This window comes from Ambystoma mexicanum, chromosome 5p, assembly GCF_040938575.1.
Source record: "Ambystoma mexicanum isolate Mex_15411 chromosome 5p, UKY_AmexF1_1, whole genome shotgun sequence".
NCBI classification, from domain to species: Eukaryota; Metazoa; Chordata; class Amphibia; order Caudata; family Ambystomatidae; genus Ambystoma; species Ambystoma mexicanum.
Genome location: NC_090930.1, coordinates 171,532,630 through 171,559,525, shown reverse-complemented (window position 1 = coordinate 171,559,525; position 26,896 = coordinate 171,532,630). Strand labels below are relative to the sequence as shown.

The 26,896-nt window shown below is 47.4% G+C and overlaps 1 protein-coding gene across 1 annotated transcript in view; it reads left to right on the top strand.

Annotated features, from left to right (window-relative positions):
• The window catches only part of ATRX (ATRX chromatin remodeler), a 2,430,811-nt gene that overhangs the window by 2,368,304 nt on the left and 35,611 nt on the right, over window positions 1–26,896 (top strand). Inside the window, exon 34 of the mRNA XM_069612585.1 lies at window positions 21,043–21,171. Coding sequence (XP_069468686.1) covers window positions 21,043–21,171 — 129 coding nt within the window. The remainder of the gene's footprint in view (window positions 1–21,042; window positions 21,172–26,896) is intronic.

Here is a 26,896-nt window from a genome sequence, read left to right as displayed (position 1 = left end):
CTCTCTTCGACTTGCTCGACACTCTGGGTATTGCATATACAAATTATGCTGACGATACCCAAGTACACCTACCACTATCTGGATCCTATGATCAAGACGCCACGGCACTAAACAAACTTTATGCTACAATCCAAGCCTGGATGGCTGCTAATGGCCTATGCCTCAACGGGGATAAGACTGAAATTCTTATCCTCGGACAGAAAGCCACCTTAGCCAAGCTAAACCCCCAATAACCCAATTTTAAAATAGACAATTCCATCATCACAGTCTCATCCTCTGTAAAGACACTTCCGCTTCAGCATGCAGCACCAAGCTCATTAATGCCATAAAACCTTACCTCTCTGTTAGCCAGAAACCTGTGCAGATCCCTTAGGGACCACTGCAAACGATTTAGGACTACAGGTGTTTGGCAGTAAACCCACTTGGTAGCAGTCTGTACCACACAGATTCACTTGGTAGCTGTGGCTGAGCAGTCAGACTTCCCTCGAGAAGAGTTAGGCAGTATGTAGAGTATACACAATAGGTACAGAGATACAGTAACACAAGCAAACACGGACCAGAGCTTTGGTGTGAAAGTATATAATTATTTATTTAAAGACACACTTGTAAATTACACTAGCACAAAGGAGGTAAGTAAATTCAGCACACAGTCACTATTATATATATACAACCCTAATTACTTATTAGACAAGTCTTAGTGAGAAACATCACTTATTTTCAGTCAGAGGTGAGCGCTTAACATAAGATGGCAAACTAATAAGTTATAAAAAAAAGCGAGGGAAAAAGGCAGAGTTATGGAAGCACACAAGTGTCAATACTTTTAAAAGAACCACAGTAAGGCAGAATAGGCAGAGTTCTACTGGAGAGCAAGGAAGTCAATTGCAAGGCCCACTCTTGTAAAGAGCAAGCAGAATGGGTCCAGGTTCACACAGTGGGGTTATGCCCAAAGAGTCTTGTAGATAGTTCGCACAAAAAGGATGAAATTAAAGTCAGGAAAAGTAAGCTAGGTAGTGCCAGGCCAGCCCAGCCCAGGTTAGAAAGTCGAGGCTTTACTGTCACCCCGAACGATCTGTCACAAGGGAAGCCAGGCGGGACACAGTACCTTAAGTGTGAAGGAAGCTCCAGCGGGGGCAGCTGTTCCTGGCAGCGGGTGCAAGTCGGTGTTTCGTCCAGAGGAAGAGGAGGTCTCGCCGTGGAGGAAAGAAGGTGGTCGTTGCACTGCCAGGGAAGAAACCAGCCGCTGAGTTCTTTCGGTTAAAAGGTACTACCCTTCTCTTCGCGGTAGTGGTAAGCCGTGGTATTCCGGTTGCCGGGGTGCTTGGCACGGGCAAGGCGGCCACGAAATGCTCCAGGAAGGTGAAAAGAAGGCAAAACTGGTTATCCACACCAGTCAAAGGAAGAAGACTCTCCGGACTGGAGATCTCCTCTGTTGTCGTGAAAAGTGGTGAGACGGTTCAGCAGGGCTTCACCGGTGGTATCGTCGTTGCAGGCCGGCTCAGCTTCTCCCTCCTCAGATTCTTAGGTCATGTGGCGACTTCTGAAGTTCCAGTCCCCAAAGCCCTGCTTTTATGCAGCACACCCCCATTCACTCAGCCTAGCTGTCAATCAAACATGCTAAGTGGTGAGCCGGCTCACCACTTGGGCCAATCACACAAGAGTGCGACTTGAGTTACCAAGGTAACTCAGTCCAGGGTGCCTAAACCCCCTCCCATACCCCCTGTGGTACCCAGACAGAGTGGCACCACTTTTGGAGGCTTCTGGAGAAGCCTGCCAAAAAGTGGAACAAAGGGCTCGACTTGGGTTGGAGTCACAGAAGAGAACACAAACGCCATTTTAGAATCGAGTTCTGGCAAAAAATACCAACCGGTGAATTAATATTAAATAAACCAGCGGTATGTTCGAGGCTATAAGAATTAAATAATTAAAGTTGGTAGCCTCGAACAATGGGAAAATCCGATAGATATATATTTGCGGTCGAATATAAAAAGTAGTATCCACTGCCACCAGCCAAAACTCGATCAGGGGGGACGGAGACGTGCCCCCTCGAACAACAGACCCCGGGGCAATCAAATTGCCCTGACCAGTACGTCCACAATATGATGGTTTATACTGGTTTCTGTTAATAATTTGGCACTAGTAAAGCCAATGGTGACTTTACATGCCCTGGGAGACAGTAGTCAGTCCCAGGGTATGGAGTCTATGTTGGGGGGTCGCTACGACACCCCTGGGTTACTGCACGGAGGGTGCTGTGTAACCCACATTAAAAACACATGAGACCCTATGGAGTAAAAGACCCCATCGACCATAAAACACATGGAAAGATAAAGGAACACCTAAAATCATGTCTAAGAGTAAAAAGAGTCTCGCTCTTAGCAGGAGAAAAAAATAAACCCCAAAAATCCAGCAGAGCTGCTGGGGGACTCGCTAGGTTTGGGAAATTAGCCTTTACAGAGAATTCTCCCTAACACTCTCCAAACCCAACTGCCTCACAATAGCCAGAGCAATTATAGGTGCCAAACTTGACTATTGCAATGCTCTCCTAGCAGGCACCTCCACCAAAAACGAACACAGACTTCAAACTGCACAAAACAATGCCCTTAGAGCAACTTTGAGCATCTCTAGAAGGGACCATATCTCACAAGCCAGACAGGTGGCACAGTGGCTTCCGGTTAAAGACTGCATTACACTCAAAATCCTTACTATAACGCACACATGCCTCAATCACACAGCACCCACATACCAATCAGAAACTATATCCAGAACCACCTCTACGCGCCCCACAAGTACTCAGTATACCAACCAACTACACATCCCTCACATCCGTATTGTTAAAGCAGGAGGGATAGGTTTCTCATATATAGCACCTAAACTATGGAATTCGCTCCCCACCACCATCAGAGACGAAACTTCCCTCTGTGCCTTCCGCAAAAATCTCAAAACCTCCTTCCTGATCTAACCTCTTTCACCATTTTCTTCCTTGCCTCTACTACTTCCAACTGTTACTGTATACTGTCAAGTACATTTTTTCTTTTAATTGTATACTATTATGTAAATGTCATAAAGTGCTAAGAAAAACTGTATAACTCTGTAACTAATATGGTTTATTCTCTGTAACAAGTGCCACGATGCCTTAGTGCTACTTTGCGCTATACAAATTTGAATAAAATGAAAGTAAATAAAGCTTTGTGACTTTTGAGCACAAGGCCCCATCCAATATAGAGACCGAACTTATGAAGTTAGTGCATTTGAACTGGTTTGCCTTACTGCATCACTACTTGCCTTCATTGTGTAGAATACTTTATTGTATGCATTTCTACAAACCGAAGGTGACTACATATATGTTTGATAACTTGAGTGTTATATGAAAACGCTACTTGCTTGGATTTGGATTTGGAGGACCCCACACCGCTGCCACTGTCGTTCCTGCTTCCGTCACCTCAGCAACCGCCTCAACCCCCAGCAGACATTTCGGTGGATATTCTCCAGGTGCTGCACACCTTGAGCTCGGAGATCCGGACGAGGATGCCGCGGGTGACCTGGCGGCACCTGGGCCATCAGGCGAACCCCCCGGTCAAGAAGAGGAGAGTTCATCCTCCACCTCCTTGTCACCCTTCGCCTCCCTCCCCTCCACCGAGGGATGAGCCGGAGACGGGCGCCCGACGAGATCGGCTCGTTTCACGCCATTATCTCCAGGGCCTCAGAACTGTTTCCACTAGTCCCCGAGGAGAAAAAGAAAGAATGTTTCCTGTACCAACGCTGCGAGGCTAAGAGGACGACCGTGCTTTCAATTCCGCTATTGGACGACATTTGGGACGAGAGACTGTCCCTCATGAAGAACTCGGCCCTGGCGAAGAGGGACCGATGCAAGAAAAAGTACAGGGTGCCGGACTCTGCACCCAAGTGTTTGAGATCCCAGCCTTCCCCGGATTCGGTGGTTTCAGCGGCGGCGAGGAAAAAATCTACTGGCTCTTCCACATGGACAACCTCCTCTCCCCGGACAACGAAGGGAAGAAGTTGGACGCCATGGGACGACGGGTCATCACATCAGCAGTGATGACCATCATGGCGGCCAATGCCCTCGCCATCGTCGCGCGCTACGTCAGGGAGCTCTGGTTTAAGATCGCTCCCCTCTTGGACTTCCTTCCCGATGACGAGAGCAGAAGCATTAGAGATCCTGCAGGAGCGCGAGGTGGCATCGGACCATGCCATTACAGTGGCCACGGACTTTGCCGATAGGGGATTCTGCAACAGCGTTTGTCTTTGTCGGCAAGGATGGCTAAGGGCCACTAACTTCCGCCAGGAGGTGCCGTCGAGGGGGTTGGACATGCCCTTCGACGGGGACAATTTGTTTGGTAAGACCGTGGACAAGTCCCTTCAGGCCATCAAGGCGGACACTGAACCGGCTCATGCCTTGGGAACGCTTCATGAGCGACAGCCGTCCTTTTGGACCTCGGTAGGCAAATCCCAAGGTTCCTTCAAAGGCTTCAGCGGAAGCTCCTCGCCCTACCATCAACTGTCCCGCTTCTCGGCCCAGGATGCCTACAGGGGCCGCAGCAAGTCTGGAGGAGTTCGCCGTCATCGCCAAGGTCCTCAAGGGGGCGCCTCCACGGCAAAGAAAGATTGAACCGCCCGTGACGTCGGGCCCCCACCCACGCAACCCCGTTGAAGGCCGCTTCGTCAGCTTGTGGAAGACCATCTCCACTGACTGTTAAGTGCTGGATGCTCTGGCCCAAGGACACACTCTGGAATTCCAACAAAAGTGTCCTCGCCTACCACCCGTGGCCAGGCAGGAAAACCATGTCCCTCAGCTCCTGCTGGAGGTGCGGGGCCATGCTGAAGAAGGGCGCGCTAGAGCTTGTTCCAAAGTGGCTGCGGGGCTCTGGAGTGTACTCTCCGTACGTCCTCGTCAAGAAGACAGGCGGTTGGTGGCCCATCCTAGACCTCCGCTGTCTGAACAAGTACATCAAATCCCAGAAGTTTCGGATGGTCACCCTTCAGCACGTACTAGGACAGCTGGAAGAAAGGGATTTTATATTGTCGCTGGACACCTATTTTCACATCCCCATTCACAAAGGGCACTGCAAGTTTCTGCACTTTGTGGTTCAAGGGCAACATTACCAGTTCAAAGCCCTCCCCTTTGAATTGAAGTCGGCGCCAATGGTTTTCACCAAGTGCCTGGCGCCAGTGGCGGCACAGCTGCGTATTTGAGGGATCCACGTTTAACCCTACCTGGACAACTGGCTCATCCAAGCCAAATCGAGGGAGATCGCCGTCAAACACACAGCAAAGACCATCCAGCTGCTGACGGAGCTGGGGTTCTCGGGGAACTATGAAAGTCCTGCTTGGTCCCATCGCAAGACGTGCTGTTTCTGGGGTCTCAGCTCAACGTGGTGTCGTGTCTGGCGTCTCCGTCGGAGGAGAGGATAGCGGCCATCCTGGGCAAGGGACAATGGCTGTTGACCTGAAAGATCGCAAGGGTGAGGTCCATCAAGTTCCTTCTCAGCGTAATGGCGTCATGCATATACCTCATTCGGATGTGCAGGCTGTGGATGCGCCCTCTGCAGGAGTTCCTCGACGCCTGTTGGATTCAAGTATCGGGAAGCTTTGAGGACAAGATCACTCTCGACAAGTGTTTCTGTCGAGCGATACGGTGGTGGGGAGTCTGCACGCATCTGTCGGCAGGCGCAGACTTCCAGACCCCACCTCATCAGGAGACAGTCACGACGGACGCCTCCACCAGGAGCCTCCACGCAAGAGGCCTGTGGCTACCGGAGGAGAAGTCGTTGCATATCAAAGTACTGGAGCTGCGGGCAGTGTTTTGGGCCCTCAAGTCTTTCCTACCGTCCATCAAGGGCAAGGTGGTAGGGTCTTCACGGACAACACCACCACAATGTTCTACATCCGGAAGCAGGTGAGAACCAGATCCCCAGCGCTCTCCAGAGAGGCGCAGGACCTATGGCACTGGGCCATTGCTCGGGGGATGTTCCTCTTACCATTACCTCTGGCAGGAGCGAAGAACACCGTCGCCGACTCCCTCAGCAGGGAGCAGCGCTCGTGCCACGAGAGGGAGCTTCGGCAGGACCAAGTGGATCTTCTGTTCCGATGATGGGGCAATCCCCAGATCGATCTGTTTGCGATGGCGATGAACACCCGAGTGCCGGAGGTTCGCCAGCAGGTTTCCCCAGCCGGGGAGCATGGGGGACGCGTTCTCATTTCCCTGGGTCGGGCTGTTCCTACATGCGTTCCCTCCGTTGCCGTTGCTTCTTCGACTAGTCAATCAACTCAGACGGTCCAGGTGCAGGATGATCCTTGTCATACCAGCGTGGCCGAGACAGATATGGTACCCGGACCTTCTGTACTTGTCAGTGTTCTCCCCTCCTTCCCCCCAGTCAAGCTTCCGGCGGCTGCAGATCTTCTCGCCAGAAAAGGAGGCACGATTCTGCACCACGACACTGAACTTGCAGGCCTGGCTCCTACAGCGCTAGAGTTTGGGGGATACAATATCCTGGCGGATTGCAAGGAGGTCTTTACCAAGGCCAGGGCTTCGTCTACACTGAAATGCTATGGACATAAGTGGAAGAGGTTCGCCGTCTGGTGCCGTGCACAGAAGATCGATCCTCTACGAATTACAGTTCCACAGGTGCTGCCGTATTTGCTGTTGCTGGCCGAAGCAGGTCTGGCTCATGCTTCCATCAAGTTCATCTGATGGCTATCTCCTGCTACACCAGAGCTTTGGGACAGTCGTGGTTATGGTCACACCGTCTGGTCAAGTAGTTCATCAAAGGACTTTTCTGATCGTTCCCGCCGGTGAAGGCCCCGGCATGAGAGCTCAATGTGGTTCTGACTAGGCTCATGAGTCCTCCATTCGAGCCTATACACTCAGCACCACTGAAGTGTTTTTCTTGGAACAGCGTTCCTCGTGGCCATCACCTCTGCACGACGAGTGGGAGAGATTCAGGCCCTGTCCTGTAATCCACTTTACTTGACTTTTCACGACACAAGGGTGTTGCTGCGGATGCACCTTTTCACATCACAAGGGTGTTGCTGCGGATGCACAACGCCTTAATGCCCAAGGTGCCGTCTGACTTTCATCTAAACGAGCCCTTGGTGTTACCTGTGTTTTTTCCAACGCCTTCATCGCCGGCTGGAAGGACTTTGCACTCGCTGGATGTGGCTAGGGCGCTGAAGTTCTGTGTGGACCGCAAGAAGAGTTTCCGGAAGACGTTGCAACTTTTTGTGAACTTTGGGCCTGTGAACCATGGGAAGGCCCTTTCTAAGTCTTCCATTTCCAGGTCGCTCTCCGGCTGCATCACCCATTGTTACCGGTTGGCAAACCGACAGTTGCCTGGCCGTCCGAGAGCCCATTCGACCAGAGCGATCACTGCAACTACTGCCTTCCTATCTGGTGTGCCCTTGCTGGATATCTGGAGGGCTGCTACGTGGTTTATAGTGAAAATGTCGACTTCAAAAATGTCGGGGAAATTTTTTTTTTTTTTTTCAAAAAAAAAAAATCAAATTTAATGGGGGTATTCCACCCAACCTGCCGTTTATTTTTTATTGCTAAACCCAAAAAAACATACAAATAAAAAAAAGCACATTCAATTTTTTTTTTTCAACCTTTTTTTTTTCGACATTTTTGTTTTTAACTTTTTGCAGTCGACGTTATAACTGCACACCCTGCTACATGGAGGTCGACCCACACCTTCAAGAAGTTCTACTGCATCGACAGGGATTCCAAGGAGGAGTCCAGAGTCGGCCAAGCAGTGCTGCGCAACCTGTTCGCTTGAAGGTAAGAGCTGCTTAATGTTGAGATGCTTAATGTTTAGCCTTGCCACCTCCCGTGGTTGTGCATTTGTGTACTGCTACGTATTCTTTATTCATGAGCATGTGAATCCATGCCACACCCCATGCTGGAGAAAGAACAAGTTACTTACCTGTAACTGTTGTTCTCTAGCATGGGTCTGGCATGGATTCACATGCAAACCCTCCCGCCTACCCTTCTGCGGCTCTTCTCTTGGTCCTACTGCCACTTTACGTGCTACCAAATCTGAAGATGGCTGCCAAAGGAGGGGCTTAGGTAGAGGGCAGTCATTGGCTGGGGGGCAGTATGACCCAGAGACCAGTGATTGTTTGTTAGTAGAAAAAAACAGTTCAGGAATGAAACTGATTTTTTCTTTACTGAGGATTCCCAGCCTGACGATGGGGAACATTCATGAGCATATGAATCCAATCCATGCCAGACCCATGCTGGAGAACAACAGTTGCAGGTAAGTAACTTGTTCCTTTCACCTTTGATGTCCCGGGGATCTTCTTGGTGTTTTGGTGCCTTTCCATGGGCAGAGGGTGATCTCTTTGGTAGACTCTGCTCATCCAACGCTGATCGGCAACATAACGGACTTCTGTTCCAAGAAATATTCTCTTCAAATTTGAGATTACGACTTTTGGTTTACTTATGGTTTTCAAATTCACAAGGGTGTCCAGGTTCTGTGGTGCTGTTTAGATGTGAACCTCAGTTACTTTAGTTCTGCTCTGCAATTTCTAGGACGGCATGTTGGGGAGTCCTTTTTGGTGATTGGACTTCCTTAGTTGTGTCCCTTTCATCCTCTTCTGGGTCTTCTTTTCAATCCTCAAGCTCACAGGGCTCCCTTTGCAGACTTTCTACTTCTCAGTTGGTCAAGCAATGGGTCCTTAACTAATATTTGGGGCCTCTTAATCAGAATGAAGCTCTAATCGAAGGAGAATAAACCTGTTGTACGTAAGAAAAGGTTCTCTTTTCTCGCTCACTGACGCCACTCTCCCCTCCCCCCCCCGACCTCATGGGGTTCGCCTGGTCACACTATGTACTCGCATACCTCGGGGCAGTGGTCGCCCACCAACCCGACTTAGTGTATGAGGCTAATTATCAGAAATATTTAACCACACTCACCAAGAAATGTCTGGGTTGGGCAAAACTTCCAAATTCCCACGCTGGTAAGATCGGTATCTTAGAAATGGTTGTACTTCCCCCACTTCTTTATCGCTTCATTAACCTCCCCCTGTGGCCCGGTAGGGAATTTTTCCAATCTCTAAACCGCATGATCAATACATTTTTATGTCACTCCGTTGCAGTCCGCCTCAAATTTAACACGCTGGCTGCCCCTATGGACAAAGGCGGCTTCGGAGCTCCCAACTTTGAAAAATATTGGCTGGTCGCCCAGGCGCAATTCGAATCACACTGGTTCACTGTCACAAATCCCCTCCCACATATAAGCTCGAGCGGCATGCAGTTGAAGGACGAGATATTCACTCTTTAATCCTTTCTCCCGCTAACCTCAAATGTAGCCCTTTGGGTCCGGTAGGCACCACGTTTCTTGATCTATCTAGGATGTGGACGCTGTCCAGTGGTTCTCGTCCCTTTAACGGCTGTCTACCTCTCTGGAATTTCCTCTCGGGAGCCCCCTCCATACCCCGACCGTAGCACGCCACTGGGCGGATCCAGAATTTGAGACCATTTGGGATGTCTTCAACCAAGGTAGCTTCCTGGAATGGGCAGACCTGCCAGTATCCCTATGATGATCGTCGTCCATCTGGCTCCAGTACTCGGGCCTACGCCGATTCCTTAAGAGAAGTTATCCAAGCTTTCCCATTATGCCCCCTGATGATCCTATCCTTGCTGAAATCCTGAATGCTGCAGCCACCAGAGGGAAGGTTTCCAGATTGTATACCTTATTACAGTCCACAACCCCTCTTCCGTTTGATAAGCTTAAACACTCTTGGGCGGGAGACCTGGAAATCGATATCACTGATCAACGCTGGAAGCGCATGTGTGCTCGCACTCGCCATGTATTATTTAATTCCTGCTTCAAACATATTCAATTCAAAATTTTACACAGATTCCATTACACTCAAATTAGGTTACACTGCATGCCACCTGATCATTCCCCCAAGTGCCCCAGGTCTGGATCAGAGGATGCAAATGATATTTATATGATCTCATCCTACCCCTGCCTTGCTCAGTTCTGGGCAGAAATCTGCTCCACGCTTTGTGCTATCCTGGACCACGAAGTCACCCCATCCCCATTGAAATGTGTCTTTCATTAATTTTCCGGTCTTGGTCGGGATTCCAAAAATTGGCAGGGCTATGCATGCTCCTCGCAGCACGCTGTATTATTATGTTGGCTTCACCCCCGAGCACCTACGCACTCACAGTGGCACTCCGCTGTGACCTGGGCCTCTGATACTGAGGAGGCATGGGCGATCCAGCAACCACCTATGTGCTAACCCAGAAATATCTGATCCCTGTTTCGCTCCTACATCTCCTCCATCTCGAGTAATGTTGATGGCAGTTCAACTGCTCCTTCTTCCCCTGTTAATGTTTCCACCTGAACTAGGACGCTAAATGCTGTTACAAATGTGTTTTGTATGGTTGCTGGTGCAGAGGCCCCTTAAGCTGATTGTCGATACCGCATACCAATTGTTCATATCATATAACTGTAACTGCTGATTACTACTTACTGCTCGCTCTTCTATTGTTATGTCAAGAACAATAAATAAAGTTAAAAAAAAGAAAAGGTTGTTATTCAAATGTAAATGTCCATTTATCTTTTTATTGCAAAATCTTTATATAAAGAATATATTTTTATAAATGGATTGTGTGGCACTTACCTTATTCTATTCTTTTGAAATGTTAACTCTATACATTTTAACAATCCTTCTTCCAAAGAGTTTCCCTTGAATGCCTTTCCCATACAACCAGTTGAAGGTCGGAGTAACTCAGGGTCAACCCCTTGTAAGCTAAGCAGGTTCATATACCTGGGCCCTAGAAGTAGGCTCTAAGAAAATCATCCTTAATACTGAACATCTAGTCTTGGTTATGGGCGAGGCAGTGTTTGAATAGATGCATGTTAATGTGGTTGTTGTAATGGATTGTGTCCTCCCCGGATTCTTCTTCTTGTATTCTCATGCTCTGCAGCACTCTCTGAAATTTTACTCCAAGCAGGGAGTGCCGTGCGTTCTGGCGTCAATGGTCATCGTGTCATTTTAGTGACCGGATGCAACGTCGGTGCTGGTACAAAAAGCACACAACACCATGTGTCCTTGTTTACTTTTTTCCGCTTTCCCAGCACAATACTCTGGAACATTGCTTCAGACGCATTTTCTTTTCAAAATATTATTTCAAATTTTAGTAGATTCCTTCCAAATGCAGATTCCAAAACCGTCTGGGTTCAAAATGCGCAGTGATTGTGGCATTAAAATGTTGTTAACTGAACCCCACAGAATTTGTCTGTGGTTCCTCAGTATCGTCCATTTTATGGCGGATTGCAGCTCATGTCAAGACATGACTCTGATGCCTTAAAAGGAAAGAGGCCTGGGTTGTTCGAATTCAAAGTTGCCAACTACAATACTATCGAAACACAGACCTCACAAAGGTAAAAGCTCAGCAGCTGAAAAATCCCCCAGCAAGTGAAATAAGAGATTGTGACTTAACAGAAATTCTGGCCAAGGGCACAACATTTGAACCTGTCCTCCCCTTGCATAATGCCATCAATTATCCCCTCATAGAGCTATGGAAAACTCTGTGCTCAGGGCCAGAAGTCCACAAGGATTTTGCTAGAAAGTAAAGACCAACCTCGTCTGACCCGGAGTTCCTTACCAGGCATCCATCTCATGACAGTTAAAGGCAGCTACCATTTGGCAGCAAGCCAAGCTCCTACTCCTCCTTACCTCCTGACAGAGATGACAAACGCTACAATGCTCTAGCCAAAAACGTTTTTTGCCTCAGGCAGCATTGCGCTTAAAGCTGTAAATGCTTTGTGTGCACTTGCCAAATATCCACACACACCCTATGGTCTGTGGTGGCTAAGGTGGAAGAGCACATCCCTGGAGGAGAAATGAGGGCTGGCTTCTTTAACATTGTGAGGATGGGAGAGAAGTCATGCTCCAAGCCCTTCAGTCAGAACTCGACATGGCAGACTAGGTCAGAAGGTCCACGGCAGCGACTACAGTCATAAAAAAGATTTGCCTGGCTAAGAAAATCAGGCTTTGCTCAGGACGTTTAAGCAAGACTACTTGATATGCCGTTGATGGGTCTCATTTGCTTCGACAAACGGGAGACGTACGCCTTGAAAAATTACAGGATTCAAAGGCTGCAGCAAAGTCTGTAGCGCTACAGACACATAGGCGCTTAAGGAGATGTCTCAGGGTTACTGCCTCCCATTTTTAAAGCGCCCTCCAGATTGCCACCCTCTGGCCAGACTACCTTCTGTTCCTGCAAGAGGTTAACTCTCTTCAGGAGAAAGGTACCATAGAGTTGGTACAGGAGAGGGACAGGGGGTGGTACTTCCATTATTTCTTTGGTCCCGAAAAAGGACAGAGATCTGTGACCCATCTCGGACGTAAGGAGCTTGAACAAGTACCTCAGGAAGTGTCAGGTCCAGTCTTGAATCTTCCTGCAGGAGTGATGCTGGGCCCACCAGACCCCCTAAGTCTGCCTGCCCAACAGTCTTTCAACAGATAAAACTACCAAGCTGGCAAACCCAAGGGAAAAGGGGAATGGAGGATAAAATAGCAAAAGACAGATCTTCACTGGCTGGCACTGTTGTTCTCTGGAGCTGGATATACGCCTCAGTGTCTGTGAAATCTAGGAGACAAATATATATATATGTATATATTAATAATCAATCCACTCTAGCTAATTTTACTAAAATGCTACCACTCTCCTTTTTATACCTGTAGCCTATGCATAGATGCCAATAGGCTTATTCAGTTTGTAGTTGAAGTATAGAATTCTGTAATCATTGTTTCTCTCTTCTTCTACTGTGGTAATATGTTCTTTAGGAAATGTCTTGGTTTTAGTTTTTTGTTGACTAATATATTTTCAACTTCTCATTCACAAAAATATATTTTACATAAAAATGTACTTCTTAATAAATACTCTTTCAAGTATTTATTGCTTCAGAAGAAAGTCTATTGCTTAAAATCTAGTTAGCACAAGTTGCGCTATCATCCGATGCCAAAATATGTAAAACTCCTCAAAAGATCGACTCAGATGCAACGAGTTCCGTGAATCGTTTACTTCCGGTAAAACGTCAGACGTCACGACGCTTCACGTACACAATAGTCCTGCAAAAACGAACGCTTCCAGAAAAGACGTCATGACGCTTCACGTACGCTATTCAATTGTGCTGCAAAAAATATTGCTTCAGGAAAAGACGTCACAACGGCTGCACACGTGTACGACGTTCATAGGGTTCCTTATTCTAACTTCCTAGACGCGCATTGCATATTACTCAAAACGAAGAGAAACGCTTGTGCATGAAACTGCTAGCAAGCGTATTTATGTTAAAAAACAAACACGCGAGTCTTTAACAAAGGATTACGCGTGCCTTGTTAGTAAATATTACATGCGCAAAATACACACTGATTCAAAAATAATGCGCAACAATTTAAGTTAAAAAATTAACACTGAACCTTTTTCATCAACCAAAAAATAAATATTAACATTAGATTCCACTCAGTTTTTTCTAAGGTAAATTCGAACTGAAAATCCTTGACGTTAGACTTTGAAGATTAAATAAATTTAGCTTGCTTCATCTGTACAAATCTTCACAGCTTCTTGGATTAGCTTCACTTCAACTTCGAACCAGTAGTAAATGGAAATTCTAAAATCTTCTTGGGATACTAAGAATTAAGTACACTTTAAAATTATTCACTAGAGCTAAAGAAACTGCTACCTGCCTCAAAGGCTACTAAAATGAAAGGCAGTTTAGAACTCTGCGCAACATTCCAAATGACCTCATAACTATTTACACCAATCATTGCTGCAGAAAAGGCTCTCCATCTTGCTTTGGGGAATTAAGCGATTCCTGAATTTAACATTAAGGAATATTTATACAAGTTCTAATTCTAACCCAAACATCACACTTCTAAGTAAAACTACATCCAAAGGGTTTTAGTGCTAAATGATGATTTCTTAATTTAATGTGTAAGTAAATGAAGTCTATGAAATTTACCTTGGAATTGTAATTGTATGTCCTTTAAGGTTGTAAACCTTTGAAACTCTAGAAATGTACCATGGAATCCTGACAGGAAGCACAAGTCGAAGATCGGATAGTAACACATTGCAGATCCTTCTTGCCTTAGAAATTAAGGATTGGTTGGTTTCACTTGACCTACAGGATGCTTACTTCCTTGTACCGATTAATCCAAAGCACAGGAAGTACCAGAGTTTCGTCATAGAAAACACTCACTACCAGTTTTCAAGTTATGCGTTTCAGGCTTACCTCCGCCCAAAGGTATTCACCAAGCTGTCAGTGGTAGTGGCAGCCAGTCTCAGGAAAGGGGGAATTTGTCTTTCCCTACCTGGATGATTGGTTAGTCAGGACGTGCTCTATCGATGAAGCCCTGGATCATCTCAATCACACCTGCTACCTCCTCCACAAGCTGGGCTTCTCCCTCAATTTAAAGAAGTCTTAGCTGACACCTTCTCAAACATTTCTAGTCAACGGAGCGGTCCTGGATTCCCCTTCTGGCATGGCTTTTCCGCCCATGGACAGAGTTCTACACATCCTGCAGATGGTCACCAGATTCCAGACTGCCAAATACATGCCAACCCTAGTCCCACGATGAAAAATTGGTTGACGAAATGCGTGTATACCCCAGAGGCCTGCTTGAGAATGAAAACCCTCTGATGGGCCCTCAGATCTTAACCTTGCATTTCTCTGGCAGTATGACACACTTGATTCAAGTCCCGAGAAGAGCTACTCAGGATCTCCTGTGGGTGTACCTGCAGGGATAACGTGATGGCCAGAGTACCATTTTGGCAACCGTGGCCAGGGGCAATTGTAGTAATGGACGCGTCTCTCGATTGTTGGGGCCATCACCTGAAAAAGCTGACGATGGGCGGTTGTGGTCCCTGACGGAGACAACACTTTATATAAACCTGTTGGAGCTGAGGGCGATCAGACTGCTGCCCATGGCTTTTTTTGCCCTCCATATAGGGGAAGACTGTCCTGATCATGACAGACAACATAGTGGGCATGCAATGCATTGATAAGAGGCGGTGTTGGGGTCACTCCCGCTGTGCAGAGAGGTGATGCAGCTCTGTTTCTAGGCTTTACAAAACAAGATCTCCCTGTCAGCAATTCATCTCGACAGGAAGGAGAATATGGCAGCGGATGCTCTGAGCAGGCAGGGCTCAGTCTCCACGAGTGGGAGCTGCACCCGGAGGTCCTTCTTCTAGAGATCTTTGCCCTCTGCCAACCACTCAAGTGGATCTGTTCCCGTCCAGTGTGAACAGGAAGTGCAAACTTTTCTGCTTCAGGGAATTTCCCCATAGAGGAGCACTAGGGGACGCAATCGGTGGTGGACTGGAATCTCCAGCTCGTGTATGTGTTCTGTGAGAAACAAAAGGGTGCCTCACCTACTATTCCCAGGGGATTCTCCCTCAGGTGGCCAGGGCACAGCCATCGCCTTTGGATCCAGACCCTGTGGGTGGACCATGCGGGAGCATTACCTGGGTGAGTGGTCTTCGGGAAAATAGGGTGAGGCGACTGATGACGAGACGAGGTATTCCCCCTTTCCTGTATCCATGAGCCCTCCTATTTCATAGGATTGTCCGATGTCCCAACCCACAGACCCCCTTTTCCACACAAACACTGGGACGAGGAAGAGGGTGACTGGGAATAACAAGGCTTATCGTGTCAGGCAAAGTCAGGCACTTGACTTTAATCACATACATCTGATACCCATTCGCTCTCCCCACATGGATAAAAGGCGGAACATAGAGAGACACTCTGAGCAAGGTGGAACACAGGAAGCAACAGAACTTCCGGTGCAAAGGCAAACCTACTGGAGGAGAGCGATGCATCAGGGGGTGAGAGCCAGGGGTGAAAGAATCCGGTAGTTCCCTGCAGGAAGTCGTTGCCCCCAAATAATCGTAAGAGATACATGGAGAAGGCCAAATTCCAGACAAGAAGACTGCTTTGTGTTACAAAGGCGCCTGCGACCCTCTTGGGTGAACGACAGAGTTGGGGAGGCGAGGCCGAGCCTGTGATATTAACCTTGACATGAGTTAAAAGGAAAGACAAGAAAGGAATGTACACAGCCGGTGAGTTGGCGATCAACATGAAAGACCTGTGTGTGTTAAGGGAAGATTGAAGTTGGAAAAATATATTGTACAATTGAAGGCTGCACACGTGTGGATGAGACGCAAAGAAAGGCAGACATGTGGTGAACTTTAAATTGCTGATAACTTTGAAGCCAGTGATATAGAGTAGCGGAATGGTCCAGCGAAAGGAAGTAGCCCACTTCAAAGTCTCAGCGAAAGGTGAAATGTTTTATTAAAAAGCAACAAAGTGAATGAACTTTAAAGAACGTGATCATCAAGATTGACCCCAGCAAAAGGGGAAGTAGAGGGTGAAAATTGAACTCTTGTGCTTATGAGATTGAACTCCATAGACCAAGAAACACTGGGGCAAATAACACGGGTGCACGTTAAAGGGAAAGTTGAAGTGGTCCTGCCGAGGTCTATAGTAAAAGCCTCACACAGTCGAAAGTCTTCGACATCAGGAAAAGGCCCAAGCCCAACTGAGGGAGACCAGAAGTGAAGTGTGATAAGTTAGGAGAAAGGAAACCCCGTACCAAGGTGAATAAAGCTTGGGGAAGGGAACCCGTGCAAGTGCTGTGAGTTGAGAGGTCCGAGCCCGACTGATGGAGGCCTATGTGAACTTTTTACTTTGAAAGGTCCGAGCACGATCGAGGGAGGCCTACATGAACCTTTGGTTTAACTGTGAACCCTTTTGTTGCACTGTGAAACAACTTTTGTTAACGCTGGAAAAGTGACTAACTTGGAAGACCAGGCGGGCCTCGATCCACATTTTGAACTGCTTTGTTTTGAGAACCTGAGTCAGAGTGTGTCATCCTGTCTAAAGGGGCCGTCTTACTCCGTGCTGTCCAACAAGGGGATTTTCTTTGCATACATATTTCCCTTTACTCACTTTTTGTATAAGAGATAGGGCAGGTATTAGGTTTTGTAGTATAGGCCATTTTGATTTGAAAGACGGACTAGGACTGTGTTTTCTTTATTATTTGATGGTCGAGACTGCTCCCATCTTGGCTATAGGGCGTAGTAGGAGTTTTTCCAAACCCAGAGAATAAAATACAGGTTTTATAAATTGTACCTTTTGTGTCAGTGTGATACCATGCCTCCCTTACAGTTTCCACCGATTCCCATCATTCCTCAAGTGATCAGGTGGCTGGAAAGGCACAGAGCAACTATGATCCTTACTGCCCTGGACTGGGCCAGGAGGATATGCTACCCGGACCTTCTGGATATGGTCATCTGTTCTCCATATAGTCTTTCCTAGAGACCAGACCTTCTCGCTCAGGCGAGGGGCTTGTTCTTCACCCGAGTGTGCACACGCTCAACCTACACACCTTGCTTCTAAATTGGGACCTTCCAGAAGACGTGATGGAGATGTTGCTTTCGGCCAAAAGTACAGCATATAAGGCTCTATAACCCTACCATTGGAGAAAGTTTTGCAGCTATTGCATAGCCCCGAATGTGGCCCCATTTTTATGCAACATCTCAGCAGTGTTTTCTTTTCTGCTTCATCTGGCAAGACAGTGCCTTCAGGTTGCCACCATCAAAGGCTATTTAGCAGCTCTACGCATTATCCATTTCAAGCGTATGCCAGAATGATGATCGTATTTCACGCTCTCCTCGGTGGTTACATTTTTTAAAGGCCTGACTAAAACCTGCCCCCAATCCTTTTCTTGGTGCGGGCATGGGACCTAACCCTTATGGTAACATTCCTTATACCCACTCCATTTGAGCCACTGTATTTTTGTCCTCTAACACTTCTTTTATGGAAAACTGCCTTTTTGGTTATTTCCTCAGCTTGAAGAATGAATGAATTGTAGTCCTTGTCCTATAAGCTGCATTTTACGTTTTTTTTCCAAGGACACTTGGAGTTCGCCGTTCCTTCTGAAGGTCATATTATAATTGAATTTGTTGCTGGCAGTTTGTTTGCCAGCCTTCTATCCACCTACTCATCTGTCTAAGGAGGAAGAAAGTCTGCTAGCCTCGATCCCAAATGGGCTCTGAGTTTATTCATCGCTATGTCAAGTCAGTTCAGTGGAAGACCAACTGTTCATTAGTTTTACTGGCCCAGAAACGGGGAAAGGAATAACAAAGCAAACCATTTCAAGATGGATAGTGCTTTGTGTTTCTGAATGGTACACCAGAGCGGGTAAGCAAATTCCTGAAAGCTTTCAGCGGGGTACCTGTAAAGGATATCCTTCAAGCCGCAACGTGGTCCTATATAAACACGTGTTCGCAAAACACCATTGCCTGGACACAATCTCTTCAAATGAGTCTCGTTTGGGCAGGGCTGTTCTCCAACAAGCGGTGACATAATTGCCATAGACGCTCCGTAATGTCTTACTGCTATGGGAGTCTATTTAAGATGAGGAATCCGTGGGAGGACAAATTAATTAGAAGAACAAATTATTATTTACCACTAGTCTTTCTGATGGATGTTCATCTTGTCCTGGAGAAGCTCCTGCAACCGTGACTGAAAGGACGCCTGCCATAGTCTGTGTGCGGTGGCCTTCGCAGGAACTCACCTTCTCCCGTCCTGTGAAGTGTCCTAAAGAGGGCTGCATTAGTTAATCTTGCATTTCTCCATCGCCGTGGGTTGCATTCCTACCCGGAAGTAGACTTGTACCTGCTGCTCCTGGGAATTTCACAGTTTCTGAAAGGGCTCACTAATGTGTTCCCTCCGTCACCTTTCCTGGTGCCCGGTTGGGATTTAAACCTTGTTCTTAAATTTCTTATGGGTGCTCCGTTTGAGCCTTTACATTCTTGTCCTTTGAGGCTGTTAACTCTGAAAACTGTGTTTTTAGTTGCGGTTACTTCCGCTCGCAGAGTGAGTGAGTTACAGGCACTTTCAGTTAAGCCACCCTTCACTGTATTTCACAAGGTCAGGGTTGTCCTTAGAGTTCGTCCTTCTTTTCTTCCGAAGGTAGTGACGGAATTTCATTTGGCCCAGAAGGTTGTTCTTCCGGCATTCTATCCTCCTCCGCATCCTGGTAAGGAAGAGGAGAGGCTCCAAAGGCTTGATCCTAGGAGAGCTTTAAGCTTTTATGTTTCACGCATGTCCCGGGTCAGAGTGGACGATCAACTCTTTATTGGTTACGCTGGAAAGCGTTTGGGGCAAGCTGTGACGAAACAGACTTCGTCTCGCTGGATTGTTTTAGCCATCTCGGAGTGTTACCGCTTGGCGGGTAAGGACCCACCGGCTGGCTTGCGGGCCCATTCTACCAGGGGTATGGCTGCATCTACTGCCCTGCAGAGGGGTGTTCCTATTCGCAACATCTGTGATGCAGCCACCTGGGCTTCAGTACATACATTTGTACGTCACTATTCCCTCGATTCCATCCGAGGACAGGATCTGGCCTTCGGCAAGGCGGTTCTTTGCTCTGCTATTTGATTGGCTATTCTAAATTTTGATTCTAAATTCTTTCCCTCCTCCTTGCTCTGGTACTGCTTTGGGAGTCTGTCATAGATATGGAATACGTCGGAGGACCCAATCCCCTCGAAGAACAAGTTACTTTCTTACCTGGTAACGTTCTTTCGATGGGATGGTCCGATGACGTATTCCATATCGCTCCCGCCCTGCCTTCCCCGCTGCAGAATTTCTTTTGCGATTGCAGCTTACGTTCCGCAAGGCTTTGTGTCTGACTGGCAGTTGACTAATGTCACACGTTCTGGGGGAAAAAACTACAACTGAGGCTACGGGCGTCGTGCGTCCTACTTATCACATCGGATGACGACGGAGGAGGTCCTCGACGACGGCGCATCGACGCAGGACGCAGACGCCGAAAAAAGTTTCCGAAGCAGCACAGCTGTGGTGATTACATGTCATAGATATGGAATACGTCGTCGGACCATCCCATCGAAAGAACGTTACCAGGTAAGAAAGTAACTTGTTCATCTTCACTTGTAATTTCAATATCCTATGAATCTGTATAATTGTTAACCGCGTTTAGTTGGTAGGCTGTGTTGCTTTTCATTCTCACCTCTTCTCTTTGTTCTGGTCTCATACGACTGTGCGTGCACCACTTAAATTATAGTGGGTCTGTAGACTGTAAGCCAGGGTTGGCTCCGCAGAGCACACTTTTGTAATATCCTATACACAGTACTACAGTCAGACTTCATTTGTCCATGTGTGGGCAGATGTGAAAAGCATGATAATATTAATGTTTTTTTCTTACATGACCCGATGGTTGTCAACTAGGCAAGGAAACCAGCTGTGCATGGACGTAATTGGTTGACACTGATGTAGCCTTATAAGGATATTTCCTGACTGAGCCCTGCAAGGGGCAGTCGTTGCTAATTAGATCGATTAGGCAGCTTTGTGGGCTTTATTGCACAACACCAACTTTAGTTGAACAGTGTTCCAGGGTCTCCAGGTGTGGGTGCGATTTCCTCCTTTCCAGGTTCTATACTCCTTTAGGGAGACTATATAAGATTTGGAATCTGTAGGAGGAAGGAATCCATAACCAGAATCAATTGTTTACATCTAAGTAATGTTCGTTCTGATGAATTAGTCTTTCCTCCCATGCTACCCCCTGGATATTTAATTAACTTCTTGCTGTTCTGGGGTCATTTAGCTGCTGAAAGCTAGGGCAAAAGCGAACTGATGTCATAGGGGGGCTGTTTATGCTACTTTCCTTGATCTCACATCCACCAACAGGAACACCCCCACGGCACAAAGCAGACACATAGTTGTACTGTGCCTACCTGGATATTTAATACATTTGTAAAGATAGCTGGTGCTAGAGAAGTTCTATCGTAAGAGGAGTTGTGGGAGGAAAGACTGATCCATAAGAAAGAACATTACTAAGAGGTACATTTGTTTGTCCCTTCTTTAATTTCTAATAATACTAAATCACACCAAATGTGCTTCATTAGTTTGCTGAATGGGTTGAATAGTATTGCAAGTAATGAAGCATTTGTTTTTTGCAAATATTTGCTCACCCGTACAATCCCTTTTCTAGCGGAAAGAGAACCCCAATTTAAGCGATCCTGACGTTCGAAGTTTGGCAACAACCAGACAGACCAACCTAGAGATAGAACTACAGCGCAGAGAGTCTATCTACAATGATGTTTTAGCAAAACAACAGATGGTAAGTATGCCTAATGTTTTGTGTTGATTGCGCTCCTTTTGTGAACGAAAAGAAAACTGTACACACACTGCAGACAGCGCGCACGGGGGTCACCAGCTTAGTATAGTGTTAATAGCGAGGCATACAGGCGTGCTATCAGATACCAATGTACTCGTACCATTTTGCACCCGATACCAGTTAATACCGCTACAGCAGTGCCTGGCAAATGCTTTTCCATGCCTGCACAAAAGCCGAAACTGTTTGTATTGCCAGTGCTTGTTTTGCATTGGACCCGCTTTCAATCGCTCAGGGGATTCGCTAATCACTTTTCTTTTTTTGTCTTTTTATTGGCAAGGCACCCTTTGGTGCAGAGCTTGTGGAGCACACTGTCATGTGGAATGATGCTCTACAGTGCTTCCATCTTTGGACAAGTAAATTGCGCAAGTCAGAATTTTGGTGTAATCAGACCTGTCAATGTCATGGGTGCTTTACAACTACGCGGCCACGTAGTTACTCACACAGTAGTTATTTTTATTTCGCCCCACACACACATGGTCACATACTTTATTTTGCCCCACACGCACAGTGTTGCCGGAACACTGCGGCATCCTGGCCGCTCTATAGGAGCTCATGATTTTCCAGGGCTCAGACTTGTGGTGCAGTGTACAGGTGAGCTGAAGAGTCTAATGCTCTATTTGAAATGTACAGTCTTTCTTTTGAAAATCGCAATTGACCCGTGTATGCATTTGCAATGAGAATAAGCATAGCTGACTTCTGGCGCAGAGGAAATTCACAATTCTAGGGCTTACTGATGTCTTTAAGGTAGCACTTCAGTACTTTATCACTGTGCTGTACCAAACAATAGGATAGCTGAGGTGCAATGCACCGGTCATGGAAGTAATACATACAGCAAGGCTGCTGGATCGCACAGCCTTGGTCCACGCCTGTGCATTGATTGAGCAGTGACATTCTATAATTTCTGTACTTGCCCTCACTATGCGCAGGCGTGGGCCAAGCGGCAGCGGCCACGCCTAAACACCCTTGCTGGCACAATATCACACTGCATGCAGTCACGGGGCCAGCTGCAGTGCCTACACTTTACTTTGGAACTTGGTCGATTTCGGAGTAAGAGTTGCAGGTAGGTGAAGAAGGCAGAGGCCAGTCGGCCCTAGCCCCTGGTGGTCAGACGGGAGTTTGCTGTTTTGCTTACTTTTTTTAATTGGCTGGCTCTTCTATGTGTATTGAGAAAAGGCTTCTGTTGTGATATCGCAGATAATTCAAATGAGAACTCATAAGAACAAAATACTCTTTTCCACTGCTCCCACATGGCATGGGAGGAGTGGAAAAAAGTATTTTGTTATTATGTGTTCTCATTCAAATTTGGATTATCTGCGACATCGCAAGAGAAGCATTTTGCTAATTCATGTTGCTAAGTTCGCTTGATTGAAAGCACACTCGAAGTGACAGGTGAACTAATGATGGGTAGTTTCAGGCTATTTCCTCTGGTTGCCTGGGGCTCAATGTCCGATAACTGTGATTTCATTAGTTGAATATAAGAGAGGCTTACCAGCTTCTGTCCGTTTATCCCGCTGCAAGCTGTGGAGAAAATGGCATTCTGTCTCCCGTGCACCGCGCAGTGTCATAAAATATGTGCTGGTTGCTGGAAAAGTCCTGGGCTCATGGAAACCTTTAAGTACTTGTCAGCGGCGCCATGGGTAATGTCCACACAGCTGTAGTGACATTGATTAATGCCTCGCTCACTGAGTGAGCCATGGAGGCCTCCATCTTGTTGCACAGGGTTTGAAGAAATCTCATACTGCATCCAACTGTATCTATGGTAGTAACTGCTGGCCCAGGCTGATTATGTCAGCAGAGGTTGATTTACCCACTGCTGGCACAGTTGGGAGCACAGTCACCGCCCACAGCCCGATCAGGGGAGCTGGCACCGTCTGCGACACGGGGGCGTGAAGACACCTCCTGCAACTCTGGGAGGCGAGGTGCAAGAACCCCCTGCAACACTGTAATGGATTGGCCACAGACTTTCTCCCTTACTCGCGCTCTCTCAGATAATCGCATGATCACCCTGTTCAGTCTCCTCAGCTCCTCCAGTGCCCCCTCTTACTTCCAGCCTCATTCACTTTTTCTTCCCTGCCTCTCCTTTAGTCTCTTTTTTGTCTGGAAGATATTTCCCCAAACTCTTCATACACTTAGCAACTGCAGCTTGTCCATTCCTGCCCCACCCTACTCATCCCCACACGCACCCATGTTGTGACCTCTTCCTGTCACCTTACCAGCACTCTACACTGCTCTTCCCTTCTTCCTACCCTTACTATCCCTGTGTTGTCTGGACTCTTGTTCACCCTGTCATGCAACCCCCCCTTGCACCTTGCCTGTGCCTTTTTCTCCCATTATTCATGTGGGTGGAGCATGGCTCTTGGGGTCACACTAGCAGCAGATGCGATGTACAATCAATGTTGGAGAAGAGGCATAAGGCCCTAATATACGAGGGGTGCAGAGGGGCATCCCTTCTTTTATAGGAACACACTTCAGTGTGCCACAAGGCCACTCCTAGGCCACCCCTAGGTCCATGCACTCAGGTGCGCCTGCATTGTGGGTCATCAGGGCTATCGCATCTTCAAAGAGCCCACCAAGAGAAAGGGCAGGAAGGAGGCATGAGGGGGAGAGATGTGCAAGTTCAAGGATGAGCCAGGCAATGGCGAGTTTAAGCATCAGGGGGCAGAACGATAGAGGGGCTTCGACAAAGAGAAGGATGAATGGGGGCAGGAAGATAACAGAAATAACAAGCAGCAATAGAGGGGTGGGGTAGAGTAGAGCGAATAGGCACGGAGGATGCAAAGGATGGAATGCAAGGCGCAGGGCAGACAGAAAAAGCAGAAGGGATAGGCAGGACCTGAGGGTTAGAGCTAAGTGAAATGAATATGAAGGAAGAGAAGGATGGGAGGAGATGGGCAGTCAAAAAGCAGAAGGAACAGTCAGGGAGATGGGCCAGAGTGTAAGGGACAAGTAGGAAGCAACAGATGGTGCAGGAAAGTCAGGAAGAAGGGGGCAGGGAGAGGTAGAAAAGAGTAAACGGACAGCAAGAAGCAAGAGAATGAGGCAGGAAGAAAGCCGAAGGGAGAGGCAGAGAACAGGGAGAGAACCGGACTAGTGTACTACTGGGTCGGGACATACGATATGCCATGGATGCACAAAACATGCATGCGCCTACGTCCCTCACATGCGCGCACACACCCCTAGGGAAAGATGGTGAGTATGGGCCATGTTTCAGTGCTTCCTGTCGTACAATTTACTAGAGGGTTTCTGACCAAACGAGTGTGGAAGACTTCCCGGCCAGAGGATGTCATGGCTGGGACTGTTTATGAAGTACTGCTCTTCATTAGCTCATGCAGTTTTGGTAACTGTCCATAGTGTTTGTATGGAAACGGAATCTAACCTGTGTATTGTTTGTGCCAGAGGCTTGTAAGGCTATATAAAGTAGCTCCTGTGTGGGTTAGGCTACTCTCACACCAACTGGAAATTGGGCCCCCCCAATAACACCTCTGGCCCACCTAGATGATAAATTCTAGAGCCGGGCCTGATTTTGAGTCTTGCAATTGAGATTCTATACCAGTCTCTATACACAATTCAGTAGATCTTGAAGAAAGAGGTCACACAACTGTAGGGCACTGCCTACTAGTAGTTTGAACGAAGGGTACTATATACCTAGTTCACCTGTGTGGTGTTCTCATAACAAAGCGCCCACCCTACCTCCACACCTTAAACCGTTGAATGTAACATGCAACATGCATCTTGTTCTGCACGCTGCACTGAAACACGGGCAAAGCATCATGATCTTATACCACCGACTTTGACTCTGCAACTCTAGCTTCCTCCCTGCTATGTGGGGATAGGCATCTAGCTCTGTACCTCCCTGCAACACGGGAATGTGAAACGCTTGTAATATCTACTTTGACTGCATCCAAATGCTGTTTTGAATTGAGTAAGCCGCCCTAACACTAGGCTCATGCAAATGTACACTCTGCTCTAAAACTTATGTCACATGTCTTCAAGCACCTTAACCTGTATTTTTTCTTCATGCACTTATGTAACCAAGCAAAGCATTCCTACAGCGCCACGATGCCTGAGGGCAGTTGTGCGCTATATAAATGTAAATAAATAAATAGATTCATTTTAATTTGTTGTTCACATTTAGTTGAAACTGAAAGTTGTTTCACCGCTTTTTGTTTCTCTTAAGGGAAGTCTCTCTTTTCAGAAATCTGGAGACTGGGCTCCATTGTCCCTCTGACATGTTATTCCATTCAACGCTATGGGTCCTATTTGCCCAATGAACCATAGGCAAAAAACTCTTTACTCCTACATCCCGCCCCCTTTTCTCCATACTTATGGGTGTCCGTCTCCTGGGACGGACATCCAGCACTATGGAGGAAAAGGGACTGAGTACAGAAGTAAATTTGGTGAATAACGTTTTCTATTTCTAAGGTACTGTATCCTCCCACAGATTTCTCAGCTTGATAGTTGTCCTCCAGTGCAAGCTGTTTTCAAAATGTTACCAGACTATGTAATGTATCTCGACTGCCATGAGCTTCTTTCGTTCCGTACCTGTTGCTTTATAAATGCATCACAATACGCCTCATTCTGCAGCATGGCATGGATTCACATGCTTATGAATATTCCCCGTAGTCCGACTGGGAATCCTCTGTAAAATAAAAAAACTGTTTTACTTTTGCTTTAAAACTGTATTTGTCCTCTAAACCAATCACTGTCCTCTGGGTCATACTACCCCCATCCAATGACAGCCCTCTCCCTAAGCACCACCCTTGGTGGGCATCTTCAGATTTTTACTGCATGCTTCAGTGTTGGGAGTCCTCTCCAAGCTATTTTCCTAATATTTTATGTTCTTGTGTGAAATTTGAATGTTTTTGACCGATTTTTGCTTTTATTGTTCGGCTGTAGGTCAACTACCAGCGGTGGGGATCCGTTGTTAGTGAAGAACTTGCTACATCGAGTATCTTTCATCAGATAGGTGAATGGCCCGGGCTCGGGCCTACTTCGCACCATTTCAGGCTGGCGGCGTGGTAAAAATCTGGTCAGGCCTCTGACCCGGTCTCCAGGCGTGGTCATGCTTCCCCAGGACCAGCTGGTCGCACAATCGAACTTCCTCAGAAAAGAGGTTGAGGTCCTTTAAGGACGCCCTGCCTGCAGGGGTCCAGAAAAAGGGAAGGCTGCACGCCACTGATGCCACTGGGTTCGCTGCCGCTGTGGGTCCCAACTCGGAAAGGGCAAAGTCGCCATTGCCGACCACATCTACGGTGAGCCTACCAGTGAGAGGCACCCCCTCTAAGAGAAAGTCCTTGACTCGTTCGAAACTCTGCTTGCCATCGATGAAAAAAACCTGTGCTGCCTCCATCTGCGTCTCTACCTGCCAGGACAATGACCACTACCCCTTCGACTGCTGCTTACCACCTCTTTGTCGACCCCATTGGCTGCCTCGTTGATGACCACTACTTTGTCAAAAGGAGGACAGACCGCAAAGGCGGTGCCTGCAGTCGCAGCGATGCCTGCTCCGCGGATGTCCCTGCTGGCACGGTGTGAGGTAACTGCCGTGGTTTCGGCAAAGACCCCTGGAAAGGGGACAGCAGCCGGTTCCCCTGATTTCTGAGGAGAGGGTTAAGAGTAAGGCTCTGTTGACCCCTAGGAGGGGTACGGAACAAGGAGCTGAGCCATG